General features: G+C 37.3%; 3 protein-coding genes across 6 annotated transcripts in view; 1 reads left to right on the top strand and 2 right to left on the bottom strand.

Annotated features, from left to right (window-relative positions):
• LOC307140671 (uncharacterized protein) overlaps positions 1-4725 on the bottom strand; it is a gene marked incomplete at its 3' end in the record, with an annotated part of 129602 nt that extends 124877 nt beyond the window's left edge. Inside the window, exon 1 of the mRNA XM_079840323.1 lies at positions 4504-4725. The remainder of the gene's footprint in view (positions 1-4503) is intronic.
• inha (inhibin subunit alpha) lies at positions 166-2165 on the bottom strand. Its single transcript, XM_079840179.1, has 2 exons — positions 1729-2165; positions 166-1205 (listed from the first exon to the last, which is right to left on the bottom strand). Exons 1-2 carry the CDS (start codon positions 2036-2038, stop codon positions 472-474), a joined length of 1044 nt encoding a protein of 347 aa, XP_079696305.1. The 5' UTR covers positions 2039-2165; the 3' UTR covers positions 166-471.
• The window catches only part of spega (striated muscle enriched protein kinase a), an 86031-nt gene continuing 71453 nt past the window's right edge, over positions 4158-18735 (top strand). For 2 of the 4 annotated variants that reach the window (XM_079841005.1, XM_079841004.1), the window contains exons 1-2: positions 4158-4408; positions 5174-5672. In XM_079841005.1, the coding sequence (XP_079697131.1) occupies positions 5315-5672 (358 nt within the window). In that variant the 5' untranslated portion in view covers positions 4158-4408; positions 5174-5314. Of the gene's footprint in view, positions 4409-5173; positions 5673-7912; positions 8160-18735 lie in introns of those variants that run through there. The other 2 variants (XM_079841006.1, XM_079841007.1) reach the window with 2 other exon arrangements.

Genomic DNA, 18735 nt, shown 5'->3' with positions numbered 1-18735 from the left:
AAGGAAGTTTAGAAATTACAGTTTTCATTCTTGTTACTTCTAATGTAGCTCATTCAGAATATAATTGTTTTTAGGGTAAAAATGGATAGAAAGAACTATATAATAACGACACGTCTCAATTTCAAACATTTATTCTTTATTGACATGTGTAATGTGCATTTTTTTGTGTACAAGTTTAAGATTCTTTTCTATGCAAATTGCTATTTAATTTAGTTCAAACTGTCTTATTTGCATAACAAAATTACAAAAAAGTTATTGAGCAAGTTTTTAATTAAACAAATCAACAAAGTTTAAATGTTATTGAAGGTTAACATTTGATAAAGATTACGTTACTAGTAGAGGTTGTCTATCTACAGTATCTTCTAAATCCATACAGTATTTTCTCTGATCATTTAAAATAGCTCACTTGTGTTTGGGGGAAAAAAATCTCACCCCTTACAGATAATGTTAAAGCTAAGCCACTCCAGAGTGTTAGATGCAGTTGCACTCTTCTGGTATGATGTTAGGCAGGGTCTCATATTTGAATGAGTATCCTCCGTCTGAGGTGGTGGTGAAACGGAGTGACTTCATGCTCTCTGGAACAGGGGCGCAGCATTGGTTTATCCCAAGCAGGGTTGTAGTGCGCTCAGCGCTGGAGCAGTTGCCATGGCAGTAGTAAAATGTGAAAGCTTTAGGATGAACAATCCAGTTGTTCCAGCCAAGGTCCTCGAAGGAGATTTCTATCTGTTTTCTTCCGCAATCTGTTTCCTCAGAAGCAGGCCTCCTGAGCTTTTCGATAGCAGCCGGTGACCAAGGGATTTTGGGCGCCCTGCGGGACCGGTCAGGGCCACTTGAGCGGGTGTGGAGGTGCAGAAAGGGTGTTTTATCTTCTGAATCATAGCAACTGCAGGACGGGCAACGGACCTGCAGCATGAAAGGGCCATCAGCCATGGCAATGTGGAGATGGAGATCTAACTTATAGGTGGTCCAACCATCAGGGCAGCGTTTGACTGGTCTGTCAGATGCTTGGAGCAGCTCCTGGTGAGGAGTGAGAATGAAAAGGGGTGCTGAGATGTTACTAGAAGCGATGGCCTCTCCGGCATAGAACCAGAAATGGGCAGAAGTGATGATGGAGTCCTGGCTGTCCAGAGAGGGCTGAAAGTAGTACGTAAAGTGACGGGATGCAGCATCAGTGGAGTGATCAGGCATATCCTTGCATGTAGACTCTGAAAGTTAATAAGAAAGGTCAGAATGTGTATCAAATGAAACAACGTCAACATGGCAAGAGAATCTTGTTGCTTTAAAATATGAATTAATGATCCCAGCTTTAGGTGGATTAATGTGTCCACGATAAAGAAAAGAAAAAATCTAGTTTAAGTCAAGTTCTTATGTATGGTTTTGGAAAGCTTTTATACCATTTTTAACAAGCTTTTAAATGTTATGATTTTAATAATGTCATGTGGTGTAACTATCAAGTAAAAAGTTAAAACATAGCCTATGTGTACACCCGTTTGGTTACCTACATACAGTATATATATCCTAAATATCATTAGGTTTTTGGATAGTCACACTTTTACAACCTAAACTTGCCTTGTCTTTAAAAGGTCAAATTATAAAAAAACATTTAGAGACACATTTTAGAGTGCACATTTCTGTGTTGCTTCACACCACACAATGATTTGACTCAAAAAAAGTATTTAAAATATTTACATTTCTCTTAGAGAGAAATTGGAGATTATACAAGCTTACCTGAGCTTGGGAACAGAATAACCTGTGAGGATTCCTGATGGTGTCTTCTTTCCACTCTTGTCTCCCTAGTCATTCGTGAAGCAACATGCGGTACAACTCTGTTCACCGCCTGCCTTGTTGGCAGCTGCAGCACCGGCAGAGGAGGCTCATCTATCCCCAAACCTTCTAGGATCCGTCTTTTCAGCCAGCCAAGCACCATGTCACGCGGTAATTCATCTCCTTGACAGGCCTGGACCAGTGGAGGTGAAAACAAAGCCCACAGCATCAGGGCACACGCAAATGAAGACAAACAGCTGGTCCAGGTCAACATTCTCCACCTCAAAAGAGGTTAAAGGAAGAAGAAAAAAAATCTGATCTTAATTTAAGTATTTCAGGTAAAAAAAAAGTGAGAGCTGGATTCAAGCTCAGGTTTAGTGTCTTCTCTCTTGCAGATCTGTATTGTAATTCAGTGCTGTAATTCCTTTTACACTTTAGCAAATGGCAACTGTTGTTTGGGTTCATACTATCACAGTCTGGACAGGATAAAACAGCTTTTGAGATTACAATTCTTGGAGACAGTCTTTCCCTGTTCCCTTGTCCTTGGAGTTTGACACAGTAAAACAAAAAATTGACACAGTACAACATAAGCATTTTTTAAAAGAGTTTTTTATGGTCTCAAAAGTAGATTTACACAAAAGTGGATCATGCTTTTATTCTTCCGGCTTGAAATGTTTAACCTATGTTTCTAATCTTAAATAAAGAAGCCTACAATATTTATTATATGAATGTGATGTAATTGTGCCTTATAAGTCAGAGGTGTCCAGTGCTGCTCTTGGAGGGACACTTTAATGCAGAGTTTAGTCCCAACACACCTGGTCGGATGGAAGGAAAATGTCATTATTTAGTCAACTTCATGTTGTTCTAACTTAAAACTGAGTAAATCATTTCATAATTTTCATTTTTTGGGTGAAATATGTCTTCAAGGAAGTCATAAGTGCTCACAGGGGTTTTATATTTGAACTATATATTTTTTGTGGCCGTATATATTGGCTGGAATTCAGATTTCAAAATTATATTGTTGCCTGTCATTAAAACTCCTTATCTCTGAGAGTTTAGTACTATGAGTTTGATACTATGACACCTGCTTTCCCATGTGAGTTTGAAAAGAACAAACAAGATATTACATTAGCAAACGCTTGCGGCTTGACCTTGGCCGTGCAAATATCTTTGTGTCTGTGTCCAGTATTTTGGCTGAACTATTCTGAAATAGAGAAGATCAGTTCAGGCAGTTGCCGCTTCACATACACCACCAGACTGTATAAGAAAAAAAATGAAGATCGATTCTTATGTTTAAACTTTATTTTAACAGAAGCAAATATATAATGCTCTCTTTAAGCTAATATGGGCCGCTATTTTAAAAGTAATCTTTTTCATGGCAAACACTTTGACACCTTGTTTTGTCTCATTTAGGTTTAGACCAGTGTACTAAAAGATGGTGTGGATTTATTTTGTTTCATATAGTCAACATTGAATATGCATTATCATGCTTTCCGCACTGTGCCAGAAGGCGGGGTAACCTATAAGATTGAAGGCATTAAATGATTGCAGTTTATTTTTCCAGATTTGCAGTTTGTAAAATTAATGAAATGCCTATAATTGTATGTATGTATATTATTATTATTATTATTAATAAATTCAATAAAAAAAAATAATGTCTGCAGTATAAGCACATATGTATACTTTTCTCTGATTCAACACAATAAAATGCCCTTGTTTCATTGTACTATTATTCAAAACTGTTTGGTAATCATATCATGTGATAGCTCATGCTATCTTTAACAAATTAATCAGTCAACATTCATTCAATGTCTTGTCTTCATACGCAAAAAAAAACTGTGGTGGTGGATGGTAACAAAGCATATGGTATGTTTCAGAGGAGTGGAGGAGTTTAGTCACATTTAAAATTGTCTGCACTTTGAGAGCAAGGGGGGTTTTGTCTGGTTAGCTTTGACAGTTAGTCCCTGCTGGTAGATGCCATAACTACACCATTATGCGTGCAAAGTCATCTTTCTCGTTTTCCACTGAAAACAATTTTTTTGTAAGCAATACAAATTTCACAAATATTAAATGCCCTGAATCCATGAAATTAATTGTGTCAAATTTTGTGAGCGTTTTCCTTGAGAAACAAAGGGGTATTCTTCAGAGGGACACAAACTAGCCTAAAAAAATCTATCAATAAATGTATGGAATATCTTCATTTGACTTGTGTCACAAAGCTCTGTATTGAACACTCACTTCTCATAGTAAAAGCATTACAAGAGGCTTTGGGACGACCTAAAAAATTCTGTCTACCCTTGCTCCAGCTGTCACTTGAAAGCTGGTCGTACTCGCTTGTCACCTCTACAGGGAGTCAGTGAAGTATAAAGGGCATGGAAGAAAAGATAGGGGGAGAAGAGAGAATGGAACGTGTTAGATCTTTAAATGACTTGAGCTCTAACATGCGCTACCCCGCCATCTAGTCAGCAAGGGGCCATGTGACGTACTGGTAGATTGCTGGGAGAGAGGGTCACAATCCAAAAGAGCATTCAAATACCCTCTCTTGTGTAAACAGACACTGGTACTGGAGTAATACGACATGATCCTGAGAAGGCTTAAAGATTAAGCTGCAGTTAATGGAGATATTCAGAGGCATTTTGTTGAGGTAAATTGTTTCTCTTTCTTGTTTTTTTCCCCTTCTTTTTATTACTGTTAACTGGTATGAGGTAAGGCAAAATGTCCTTATTTTTTGTTTCACACTGTAAAAGAAATGGGTAAAACTTTATTTTACATTGTCCTTGTTTACATGTTACATGTACTTAGTAATAACAGTACATTGTGTATAATTACACGCAACTAACCCTCAACCAAACCCTAATCCTTCCCTAACCCTATAGTAAGTACATGTAGTTAATTAATATTACTCAGTATTTAAATATATAATTACACTGTAACAATGACAGCTTAAAATAAAGTGTAACCAAAAACTTGGGCACATTAGCATCAGCCATCTTCATGACCAACGATAGGGAAAAAAATATTGTAAATAAAACAAAGATTATTTGAGTATGTTTTGCAAGAAAATACTATTTCAGTCTTTCTACTTAAAAAAAATAATGTCTTATTCAATGTTACTTGGCATTTCTTTGTAATTAATTGCGAGATTTACTAGCAATTTCTAAATTATTTTTAAACCAATTTTTTTTCAGTGCACATGGTGTAAAAGAAAGAATGAAAAATATTTTTTTGTTTAATTTTGAAAAAAATCTTTAATAGTAATAAATTATATATATGTTAATGTTATGTGCACATATTCATTTTGTGTTTATTTATACAAAGTTCTGTTTAGACATTCTGCAAAAGAGAAATCTTTTTTGTTATTTTAATCTATAAATTAAAAAAATTCCATTGCTTTGAATTGTTTTTGCAGATTACAGACAAGTGTCATGATGACAGCCTCTGGCAAATTGGGGAATATAATCTGTAAAGTCAATGGCCACAAAAGGAGTTATCTCACTGCAACAGGGTTAAAAGCTTAACTTTAACAGTATTGCTCAAGATACTAATCACAATGAGAAAAGCCGAATTGCTGAAGACAAAGTCTAGTTCCATGATTTCCTCAAACCACGAAACAGTTCCAGATCAGTACCCTGTCGAAGCTCCACCTGTGTTCCTCCGAAAGCTGAAGTGGGCTGCTGTTGCAGGAGGTTGTGATGTCCGCCTGAGGGTGTCTGTGGGAGGCAACCCGAGACCGACACTGCATTGGTACCATAATGATGACCCTCTGATAAATGATCATGAGGATTATGATGGCTTGTGGATACGAGATTGTAAACAAACTGATGAAGGCCTCTACACCTGTGTGGCTGTTAATCACTTGGGTGAAGCTAGAACCAGCGCTGTTCTTTCTGTGCTGGACCTTGGAGAAGGTAAGATGCATGCTGTAAATACAGCAACTCCCAGAAAAACAAAGATTGTCAATTGAGTTTCGGGTTGAAGAGACCTGAATTAGTGGAACTGAAGTGGAACAATGCAAGCTTTCCCAATATATAAAGTTTGTTTGAAGCCAGTTTGACTGATTGGCTGTTAAACAAAGATACATTTCCCTAATGGGAGAGAGTTCAGTTATGACAACTCTTAGGATAATTGTGAAACATTTTATTAATAAAATGAAGGGTACATAGGTTTGGTCTTGGCGGACTAGATCTGCAACGCTGCTGCTGCTGCTGCTGCAGAGCAAGTATGATTTGCTTCTGCTAAATTCTCTGAACATAAATTAAAGGAAACATGATGCTGCTGCTAGAGAGAAGGAAACCCCCAGCAGATCTAGACAAGTGGTGCTGGGGAGGTGGAGGGCTAGAAAGAAAACTTGCATAGTGCATGGCATAGTGCATTCTTTGATTCGTTGAGGTTATAGAGACAAGATAATGAATACTTGAATTAGATGGACTGGGAAACTTATGTTTGATGAACCAATCCGAGCGTGATTAGAGTTTCATGGCTGAACTATTACTTTGTCTTAACTCTCTTGGTTTGATGCATGGCATTGAATGGCTTTATTTCCTTCAGTGGTTCTGAACCTAATTGTACAACAGTCACTGTGGCGGTGAATGTGATTTCACCAAGTACAACACGGAACCTGATTTCACCAAGTGCAACATGTTTCTGGAACAACGTTCCAATCAGATTTGAGGGACAAGTTTACAGTTTATGTCAAGTTTAGACTTACAACCAGATGCTTCTACATCTGTGCTATTCAACTATCATTTTCCTCTGACATAAGGGATAAGTTGTGGGTAGGGTTAGGTTTAGGTTTAGGTTTAGGGGTAGGGATCGTGTTAGGACTACATTTTCTGACGGGAATGTTGTTCCAGGATCAACAAAATATGTTGATCCAGGAACATGTCTTGACAAAATCATGGTGACCCACTGGGGCAATTCCCCTTAAAGGGACAACTTTGTACCTTAACTAGCCCTAAAAGGTGCACATTAGTGCCTTAGAGTAATATGTTCCCATTGAAGCACTGCTATAAACCTTTTAGGGGTAAATAAGTTACAAAGATGTCCCTTTAAGCAAACTGCCCATGACAAGCTGTTATCTCTACACTCTTAAAAATAAAGGTTTATTGGTTTTATAAAGAATCTTCAACCTCCATCGAACCATACCAAACCACAAAATGTTCTTTATCGTGGGAAAGGGTTCTTGAGATGATTAAAATCAGCAAGAAAAGAATATTGTTATAAGAACTTTTCACTTAAATGTTCTTTGGGGAACCCAAAATGGTTCTTCTATGGCATTTCTGTGAAAATCACTTTTAGAAACTTTTAAAAATGTAATATATAGTTTTTGCACATTTTTTGTAGACCATAGACCTTACAGTAGATTATTTTATTCTTTTTGAATAATAGAGGTACACTGTGTAAACTGAAATGCTTCCAAACCAATTCAAGTTCTGTGAGTTATTGCTGTTCTGTATCTAAAATACACAAGAGCTACACCAGCTACAACACAATCAATGGCTATGACTGCAGGGGCATCAGCTGTCAGAACACTCAGCACCTCTCACTCTTTCTCTTTTAGGGACTGTGTATCTCTTCTCCCCACAGTCTCTCTATCTGTCTATCTCTGGATATTTACAGCTTGGAATGTGCCAGAGCTCCAGTTACAGATTTACTGTTACTCTGCTACACATCATCCTCAATTATAGATGTGGTTGTGTTGGACTGCTGCCTGTGTTTTTATTTAGACCCACAATGATAACAAGTAATCGGCCCAGGAGTTTAGGAATTTCTAAGCATCATTTATCCAGTTAGAAATGTATTTCCCATTTAGTGAATGAATAGTTGCTTAATGAAAACACAGTGGGACAATTCTTTGCTTGACTAATTAAATAAATATTGACTTTGTGTGAAAACTAATAAAGAGGAGCACAGAATATATTAGTGGTTGGGGAAGCACACCTGAGGCACAAGCAATGGGATTGACAAAAATATGACCATGGAAGATTTTTTGTTGTGATTTTGTTGTGAAATTCACAGATAAAAAGAAGAGCTATGCTGAAGAGCTGTGCCAAAAACTGCCTTCATGGTAATCTGATGGTATTAGTGAAAGGCAGAGTGTGAGAGGGGTCCACTAAGGGTTTATTATACCACTCAAAATAGACCACTGGACTCTCCCAACAACATCAGTGAGTTCTGAGGTAGAATCCAGTAAGAGAAACATACATGGACAAAAGGGTGAAATTTCCACCCTTGTAGGGAGGAAAATATAAGCTTTACTTTTGTGATCTAGGGATAAGTCAGGAATGAGATCATCGGACTGGAGGACATGATAAAGCAAAAGCTGTTTGATCAGAGGAATGCTTCAAGTAGTGTGAGGACGGGAACTGTTAGTTCTAGGAAGGGGGAAGAACAAGGTGAGTTGGGTTTGTGCAATTTAAATCTGAATTCAGATTTATATCTTTGTGTGGCAGAGCCAACTATAAGTATGCTATAAGTATCTGGTTTGCTCTGAATTAGGTTTGTAAAACCATTTAGATTTTTTACTTTAACATGACTGTAACATCTTACACAAAGCAACACAACATTTATAGAAAAAATTAAGGGGTGGGGGTTAAAGGTATGTTTATTGTAATGTCACAAAATTGCAAAGGCATTTATTTATATATTTATTTGGTGGTGGCTATATTTATTTGGTTGGGGGTCAGAGGGCACACAAAGCCCACACACAAAGTATCCGTCTGCCTCCCCTGTGCATGGATAAATAAGGTAATATAATATAGGAAATGTAAGCAATAACATTATGATGTATAATGATCGCAGAGCTTATTTTTTCATTTGAAGGAGCAATCACTTTTTTTGGTCCAATCAAATATTCATGTAACGTAGCCTTGAAATAAAGCCAGGATACCGGATCTAGATGAAGATAAAAGATGGCTAAACATAATCCATGACTTGACCATGAAACACATGAAATGACACATAGTCCTTGACCACCACAGCTCCATCCAACCAAACAATAATCCACAAAAGACAAGACAAAACACAAAACAATAGGAAATAATGAACACCTGAAAAAAAATTAGGGTATGGTCATTACAAAAGAACTACAAAGACCATAAACTAAACTACAAAAGAACATGAAATATCAAATTTCTAAATAAAAAAACCTAACACAAAGCACAGAAACCTGAAAAATCAAGTGAACTTGTGACATTTATTTTGATAACTTCATCCTTGCATCTGTCACTGCCAGTTCCAAAATGTTGTAGGTCAGTGGATAAATTCATGGATCAAAAACGAATTAGCCTATTGAAGTCCAGATTTCTTGTGTGTGTGTGTGTGTGTGTGTGTGTGTGTGTGTGTGTGTTTATGATTTATAAGGACACAAATGTGTATAATGATACGGGTATTATTACGATGTAAACATGAAATATGAGGATATTTCATATGTCCTCATATTTAAAATAGCTTTAAAAACATACTAAACAATGTTTAATTAAAAATGTAAAAATACTGAATGTTTCCTGTGATGGGTAGGTTTAGGGGTAGTGTAGGCGGATATAATGTACAGTTTGTACAGTATAAAAACCATTACGGCTATGGAATGTCCTCACTTAGATAGCGAAACAAAACTGTGTGTGTGTGAGAGAGTGTGTGTGAGTGTGTGTTTGTGATGGGCACAGTTTTAATGAAAACAAAGTCTAATCCCCTTATAGATTAATTTGAAACAATGACATTTCTGTCATACCAATTACTTTTAGTACAGTCAAAATATGTTACATTTTAGTAATGGTGATGATTTGTATTAAAAGCTTTGTAATTTATGTTGGTGCATCCCTTACAAAACATAAGTATACTTTAAGTTAATTTAATTAAGTATACTTAAGTAAACTTAAAGTATATTTTTAAGTATATTTTGTTCTAATAGTGATGTACTAGAAGTATACTAGTAAGTGTACTATTTCAATACTTGGGACTAAGTTGGCCTACTTTTTAGTGTATCAAAGTATACTTTTACATATACTTTAAGTGTAGTAAATACGATTTTTGAATGTACTGCAACTATACTACAAGTGAACTTATAGGTACTGATAGTTTACTAGTCAAATACTTGTAGCACATTTTTTAGTTTATGAAAGTACACTTTGAAGTACACTCCCAGTAAACTACTGGTTTAGTAGTTTTATACTGCAAGAGTACTTAAAGTTTTCATTTTGAACATAACATCTAGCCTGGATGCCAGCCGAATTTAGCCCCGCCCACAACATTTGAGTTCGGGAAATTCGGTCTGGACTTGATCCGTTGTGGAGCAACTAAGCCAAAACAGAAGCTGTTCGGACCAATTAAATTATCAGGGCGGGCTTTATACGATGATGTACAGATGATAAACAGCATTCACGTCACCAAAGAGTGCTTGGGTTGAATTCATTCTAATCCTAAATGGTTCAACTTGTTCGTTTATGCCTTCACCTTTACTATTTCTCTCAAAAATGATGACCGTGTTGGTAAGTACTCTGTGTATCCTTAAATTCTTTTTTACAACACAGGCAAAGATCGTTTCCACTAATTTTCTTTTACTTCATCCTGCGTGCGTGCAGTTGAGTTCTGTTGACAACTATGCGTCGCTCCGTTGCTCTGATTGGTTGTAGGTCTATCCAATTGAGGTCTTTCCTGGTTCGGTTGAAACACGCCCCATAATCACAGCCCAATGGAGCAGTATCAGACTCATATTCTGACTAGAATTGAGTATGACGACGTCAGGCTACATAACATCATACTTATCGTTTACTGTTTATATATTATTTTTGCACTTTAAGTATACTTCTATGTTCCTATTTAGGTATTGATTTTTTATACTTGAAATATACCTTTAACTTAAACTCTTTCCATTTTAAAATTTTTTATTCTAGTTTCATGCATCGTTTGTTATCAACACTTAAATATGTATACGTTTCATTAAAAAAAGGTAACATTTTAAACAAAAAAAACGTTTTCTTCTCAGAATGATCAAAACACAGAGGGTGTTAACCCTTCATGGGTGGACATTTCATTCGGTAACGTTAGGCAGTTTTGAATTCATATGCTGTTTAATGTTTTAATTAAACTACTTAGAATACCTAATTATACTTTTAAATATATCTTGATCAAAACATTTAGAACAAGTATAGGCCAAATACTTTTCTGTCAGTATATATCAAGTATAGGCTACTTAAGTGCAATTTTAAGTATATATCTGAGCAGTACATAAAGTATATTTCGGTGAAGTACATAAAAAGTACACTGAAAGTATACTTCCTTATTTTTAGTTTAAAAGAAATATGATTAGCACAAGTTTGAATAATAATTTTTCGTAAGGGATGGAAAAAAAATATTATGAAAGTCAATGGGGCCCATCAACTGTTTGGTTACAGACATTCTTCAAAATATTTTCTTTTGTGTTCAGCAGAAGAAAGAAATTCATACAGGTTTGGAACAACTTGTGGGTGACTGGGGTGAGTCAATGCAAGCAGGCATAAGGATGAAGCTTGTTGTTCCTCCTGGCTCTTTGAGATAATACGGCTCACTATGAAGGGCAAGTCAGGGTCTGGAAGGGTCAGAATATGTGCCGAGATGAACTGTTGAATGCTTGTGTTGTGTTCATGAGTGAATTATATTGCTGACTTCTATTTTGAAAGGTGATGTAAAGACATAATGTGTGTGAGAACGGAAGTGAATAAATAAGATGGATGAAGTTCGCTACTCCTGTCTTGTGTGCATCATAATTTTATAACTCCTGACAGATACCACAAATTGGCAATGAGGAGGCATTTTTCCCTATCGTTGGTCATGAAGATGGCTGTTGCTAACGTGCCTTACACAAGTTTTTTGGTTACACTTTATTTTAAGGTGACGTAGTTACATTGTACGTACTGAGTAAAATGAATTAACTACATACATATACTGTAGAGTTACGTTTAGGGTTAAGGTTTGGTATAGGGTTACTTGTAATTATGCATAATTTACTGTTATTACTAGTAAGTACATGTAGTAATGCTATGTAGTAGTGTTTTTTTCCTGCCTTGCCCCAGTGAACCTGCTATGACGTTTAGCACATGCTGAACATGCTGAAATTATATTTGAAAATGATCTATGAGTTATTGATACAATCTGACCGGATGAAAAACGGAGAGCTGCACTGCTTCACTGCCTTGGCACACAGAGACAGACAACAGATTTCTACTCATTGCTTAACACAGGTACAACGTATAAGGATCGATTGAAAGCCTACTTTGTTCCAAAAGCTAACACAACGTCTTACAGTATGTTGTTGCTTTGCGAGAGCTTGTTGTTTTATGTGAGTTTAGTGCCAGTACTGATGAAATGATTTGCGATCAGTTAATATAGAATGTGCTTAGCCCATTAATACGTGAGACATTTACTCGAAATTGATCTCACAATGGACAGAGATAAACAAGTAATATTCAGCTTGTACTCCCAGCATTACAAGCACGGCGACTATATCTACTTCTGACGTACAGACTTGTGTAGTGGATTTAGTGGTTGACAGTGGGTCTTCTGTACCTATCCTGCCTTACAGCACTTGTGCATGCCATTTCAGTAACATTGTGCTGTCGCAACCCATAGCCAGGCTTGTGATGTATTCAAATTCCGGTTGTTGATTGTTTGTCAGTAATCGCGTCCCTACATGACCAATCATTTCCGGCCACGTTCTTCATTGTGGACAAAAGGACACCACTCATGGGGAGTGACCTAATGAGAGGATTGAAAACAATCAAGTCCTTCCTCCTAATTCCCTTTGTGTGCCTGCTTCTCCTTGTACTGTGACTGTCACTAAGTGGGTTGATAGAATGCATCAACACCTCTGCATGGGTGTCACCAATTGTTGTTACAGAAAAAATCTGGTAAAATTAAGATGTGCGCTGACCTCAGAGAGCCAAATAAAGCATTGATTGTGGACTCTTTTCCATTGCCACTCATGAATGAACTCTCTGTGCTAAAGTGATATGCTGTTTTCTCTACTATTGACCTGACTAATGCTTACTACCAAGTGCCACTGCATGAGGACAGTTGTGACCTCACAGCCTTTATTACTTACAATGGACTGTTCCATTTCTGTTGTGTTCCTTATGGTTTGGTTTCAGCACCTGCGGCATTCCAGAAGATGATGACCATCCTCCTCATTGGCTTGTCAGGGGTTGAAAATTACCTTGATGACATTATTATCTATGGACGAGACATGTCTATACATGACAAAGCACTTCAAGTGGTCTAACAACTACTAGAAGCTGCTGGCTTGCAGCTCAATAAAGACAAACCAGCCTGCTGTTTATAGGCCATAATGTTTCAGTGGAAGGTCTTCTTCTTGATGAATGCCCCTGCTGATTATCTGTCATGTTTGCCCTTTTGTGCTTCTCCTGCAGATAACGTTGTAGCTCCAGCTCCTGTTGATGAGGAATGTTTGCATGTTTATCTGCCACCTGTAATTCTCTGTATGCTGCTGATGTAGATAGTGCATGTGCTTCTTGTTTCTTCCTGCTCTAACCAAACTTTGTATAAATAAACTGTGTCTGTGTCCGTCAATAATAAGTGTCTGTTAAGGACAACGTCCTCTTCTGAGGCTCACGGCTGATTGCACCTGTTGCTCTTCGATCTGTGCTGGTCTCCATAGCGCACAATGGACATCAGGGAGAAGTGAAAACTAAACAATGAGAGGTGATCTCTATTGGTTGGATGCATGTTCAGGTTCAAGATGCTGTCAAAACAAAACTGTCAAGCCACAACCTGCTCCTCTCCATATGGACCATGCCAGATGGACCGTACAGAAAGTGCCTATGGATATAGTCAGACCATTTGACACTGCTGCATCTGACTGTAGGTTTGCTATAACATTAACTGACTGATACAGCAAATGGCCTGAGGTTTCATTTACTCACACTGCCACTACAGATTCTGTGGCTTTGTTTCTGTCATCAGTCTTCAGCCGCCATGGAAATCCTTTGAGTAAAGTTACTGATAACGGTGTTGAGTTTACGTCTGCTGCTGCAAGGCTGTCTATTTTACCATCTGCTCCTGTGCACTCACCAACTGATATGACTGTTCACTGAAGGGTTACTGATGCTAAGCGGGTGTGTAGCAAATGAGCTCAAAAGGGAAAAATTAATAATTAATTATAACACTTTTTTCCCCACGCTTTTCGCTCAAAATGTTGATTTTTATGAAACTTACCCACATTTAGGTGCTGATTAAAAAAGAATGTATTTAGCTAGAATAAAATGTTTTGTTGTTGTTAACAAGCAGAGGCTCTGTTCTTTCTTTTGATGTATTGCATTTTCAGATATAAATTCAACAAATATTCTGGGGGCCCTTGAAAAATGTGTTTAAAAAAAAGATAAAAAATATTGGCGGTGTCTGGAAACATTTTTTTTTTTAAGTGCTGGAGGGGAAAGATTTAACCACCGTAACAGGATCATCAACGCCTTGGTAACGAGGGGTTATACAAGCTTATACTAAACCTCTGTTTAGTTAGTTAAATGTACAATATACTTGCAATGTCTTAGCCATTGAATGAGCGTTTGGATGCAGTCTCAGGAGAAAGTCTTGATGGTTTAAAAGTCCAATGGTGGTGAAGTTGCAATCAAGTTCTTCCTGATTGAATGAAGAAATGGTGAATTGTGATGTTAGCCTGACTCTAGTGTTGTCGGAAAGAGAGGAAAGTTATGACATGGCTTGATGTATTGAGGCCCCATCGGCGTGGCTGCGCTGGCTCTGGGACAAAGTGAGGTCACACATGAACAGCAAACAGAAAAAGAAAGAAGCAGGAAGAGAGTAAGGGTCACTGAGACAGTGCCCTTTAACTTCTGTGGAGGTCACACCTCTCGAGTTTGGCTTTACCAATGAGAAAGGTGTAAATTTCAAGTGGGAAAAGATCCTTTGTTTGGAAGCTGACTCCTTTGCATAATTAGAGTCGACTGGCAGTTTTGTGTCCCTTTATAATTTAATTAACCCTCTGGGGTCTGAGGGAGTTTTGGGACCCTAGAGAAGTTTTGTCATGTCCTGACATTTGTAATTTTTTCAGTTGCTTATAAACATATAAATGGATGAATTCAGCACAAACCGGGCTGCAATAATATGTAAGCAACATGTATGTACATGTTTGTATTTTGGAGAAAATAACGGTTATATGTGGTTATTGAAAAACAAAGTCACAAAAAAAAACATTAAATATGTTCCCACAAGACTTTTGAGAAATGGTTCTTGTCGCCTAGAGTTTTTGCTTCGAAATGATGTGAAAATAATCTTGCCTACTCATTCACATAAATCAAGATCTCAATCATTTTGTTTGTAGTTTATTTAGAATATAGTTTTCAACAATACGTATAATCCAAATATAAATGAAGGTCAATGGCACATTTTGAGTACACAGTCATGCCTGGAAACAAATCCTGATCAAATATACGAGTGAACATCACATACCTGGCATTTCCAAGGCGTTTGGTGTTTCTATGCACAGGAAAAAAAAAAACGTTCCTGCTTCTAGTAAGTGAACTCACCTTCACCATATTCATGCAGAATATGTCCAAAGTGAGCCGGTATCAGGTCACTGTAATTCTCAAATCTGTGAAGAAAAAATCCCACCTGTGAGCATACTGATAACAGGATCAAAACAACTATTGTATTAACATTAATATAATGTCCACTCTTTACAGAAAACGTGATCTTTGTGATCTCATACATGCATGTATTGTTGCACAGTATGTGAACAAAATTTGTATATTATATATTTAGCATATGAGCTGAAATTTGCGAACAAAAGCTTCATTGATGTGCCAGTAGGCTATTTTACAGTAAACACTTCATAATTTATCCAAAACAGGTCAACGAAATCATCATTCATATTACTTCTGTAACATATTATATATTGCATTTATGTTATATTATAAAACATATAAATGTCCATTTGCAGTTTAATATGCTGCTTATACAAAGACATTTTATCGCTTTCACTCATCTCAGTATAGCAATATAGTTTGGCCCAAATTAGTCAATGTGTACATGTTCATGTAAAAATACAGTTACAATACCTTTTACAGTTTCGAATGATGTATAATCATTGTAAAATGTGGTAAAATCCAGCAAAATGCTCCAGTGCGTTTGTCGACCCCAGAGGGTTAATACAACAAGCGTACAATACATGTTATAAGGAGGTTATATACACCAATGTGCAAGGCGTTAAACAATGGTTATGTTGATAGGAAGCATGATATGGATTATGTAACATGAACTAGCTAGTAGTTGTATCATAAGGCATGCATAAAACATACAATACAAAAAGACAATATAAAAAAACACTTACACACAATGTCCTAAGGATTTTCATGTTCATTCATAGAAAGGTTTGTGTATGAATTAATGGAGAGAAGTCCGTTTTATGGTCCTGTGTCTATCTTTCCTATGGCCAGTGCTTTTTTACATCATAAGCCTTAAATTTAATCTCGCTGGCGTTCCTTTGTTGCCACTTTGTGAATATATATAACATAATGAATAATTGTGTTTCTGATCAGTCCAGGCGCTACCGGTGCTTGTACTCCTTGTGTCCAGGTGGGGGATAAAGTGAGGGTATGGAACCCCTTGCATGTTCTTAAGGGACTCATGGTTGCCAAAAGACTTGGGTACATACGTTTTTAGTGATGGAAAGACATGGAATGCTTCCCGTTGTCACAGTCTTATTTAGTTTGAAATTTGTTTTCAGTTTGCACCGTTTTCCATAGTTGAGTTAGTTGTCATGGCTTCTGATTAGTTCTCATTAAGTTCAGGTGTGTGTTGTTAATTATCCTCATTTGCTTGTATACTTAAAAGCCCACTGAAGTGCCTTGAAACCCGCAGCATTATTCAATGTGTTGACGTAATTTCCCCTGAAACGGCTCCAGCTGTAAGCATTTCCTCCCCTTTTTAAAACAGCCAATACAGTCTATGGGTGCATCTCAATCAGCTCCCTAGTTCAGTAGTCAGGGCACTGATCAGGGTATAAATCAATGGGCTGACTCCCTGATCAGTACCCTAACTACTGAACTAGGGAGCTGATTGAGACACACCGTGCTTTGCCTCGGTGCGCGTGAAACTAACGTGAAACCAGACTTAATTCGCCTCAACTGAAAGCATATTTACACTGTCTGAACAACTGACAATTTCAGCCGCAGCGTCTATTTATAGTGTAGGGGGCAGGACACTTCAGATTCTAGAGAGCATTTGATTGGACAGAAGATGTGATGAGAAGCTGAAGTCTGCGGTGATGTCATAAAAATCTGTGAGAGTGAGAGACTGTACGTTTTGAATGCTTATATCTAGGGGTGCACCGATCCGACTTTTTCAGTCCCGATACCGATACCGATGCCTGGGCTTTGTGTATCTGTCGATACCCGATACCGATCCGATATATTGTTGAATTAATAATAAACTGTATATCTTCCACCTTATACCTTCCTTGAAGAGACTAAAGGCACCAGACTTTACTAACTAAACATAACTAAGACAAAATAACAGATGTATGTAAGGTGTTGAATTCTTATTTATTTAAAAAACAATTGTGCATTCAAATCTAAAATAGAATGTAATCTAACTTCTTTAAATAAATAAAATGTAGCAGTGGAAACAAAAAACTGTGTATTGGTCAAACATACAATAGTAATCTGACAGTTACCAAAAACTGTCACTACAGTTTTTTACACTACAGATAATTGTTTTGGTATATAATCATATCAATATTAAAAAGTAGCATTACAAATTAACAAATAGTCTAATTTTCTACCATATGCAATTTAATAAAAAATTTCAGCTAGCTAATAACAACTTTGTTCTGGTTTCACCTCACTCCAGATTAAATGATTGTAGGCTAGGCCTATTTATTTTACTACACATTGTCAACAGAAATAAGATGAAATACTGTTGATAATTAAAAATAATTCTTACTATCCACTCTTGCTAAAATGGGTAAGCACACTTGTGTTCTCATTTCAGTTGCGTTCTGAGTAAATTAATAAACTGAGTTCATGAGTTCAGTGTTGGACAGATCAGTTGTTCTGGCCAGTCGTTAAAATGATTCGGTTCAAAGGAGTCATTAGGTCACGAATCGGACATTAGCAGACGCGTTGTGTACGAATCCCGTCTGTTAGAACATCGCGAAAGATGTCAACACACAAAAAACACTTCATAACTGGATATAATTTGTCTCCCGCTTATTGAAAGTATGCTTTATGTCAGCTGGTCAGAGAAGAGTCAATGTTTTTTGAGCGCAATTCACACCCAGTGATAATTCAAGGACAAAATTGTCCGAATGTGTCACGTGCAACATGGTTTCGGTCTTCCGAGCTTTTGATTTGGATTAATATGTGAAATATGAGCGAACACTGATTATTTTGAAGACCCAGAGAGCGCGCGCGGGGGATGAGCTCTCAGATCGGTCTCTCTGTCACTCAGTCACAAGCGCAGCATCTGTTCTACATCGCTCGTAAATCACAATAACTCATCAAATTAGGCTTTGGCCGTCAAAAAAATGTCAATGCAGGAAAGACCCTTACTTTGCAGTAATACCCTCGAAACAGCGACGAACTAGTTGGCGTGGCAAGCGTGAAATATCTCCTCCACACAGCCGAGTCTCTTCTAGCATGCGACACACGTGAAGCTGACGAATGACGTAGGTTCTGCTGCGACGGAAAAAAACACCTGGATCGGCTTGTGGATCTGTTAATTTTTCCGATCCCCGATCCAGCTATTTTGTCAGTATCGCGGCCGATATCCGATCCTAATATCGGATCGGTGCACCCCTACTTATATCTCCTAAATATGATTTTTGTCATTGTTTTAGAACACACCAGCTTATTCCTAACCTTAAGTCTAACATAGTCTTACTTAAAGCTAAAAAACTTCAATTTTGATTTCACAGGGCCTTTATGTCCTCTGTGTCTATTAATTTGCTGTCAGGTCTTGTCTGTG

Source organism: Gobio gobio (genome assembly GCF_949357685.1).
Source record: "Gobio gobio genome assembly, chromosome: 17".
In the NCBI taxonomy this organism is placed as follows: Eukaryota; Metazoa; Chordata; class Actinopteri; order Cypriniformes; family Gobionidae; genus Gobio; species Gobio gobio.
The sequence above is the reverse complement of the archived record's forward strand: the minus strand, read 5'-3'. Positions and strand labels throughout refer to the sequence as shown.

Coding starts and splice junctions, on each gene's coding strand:
- inha (XM_079840179.1), bottom strand. CDS start 2,038: ATGTTGACCTGGACCAGCTGTTTGTCTTCATTTGCGTGTGCCCTGATG. Junction 1,206..1,728: donor TATTCTGTTCCCAAGCTCAG/GTAAGCTTGTAT, acceptor ATTAACTTTCAG/AGTCTACATGCAAGGATATG.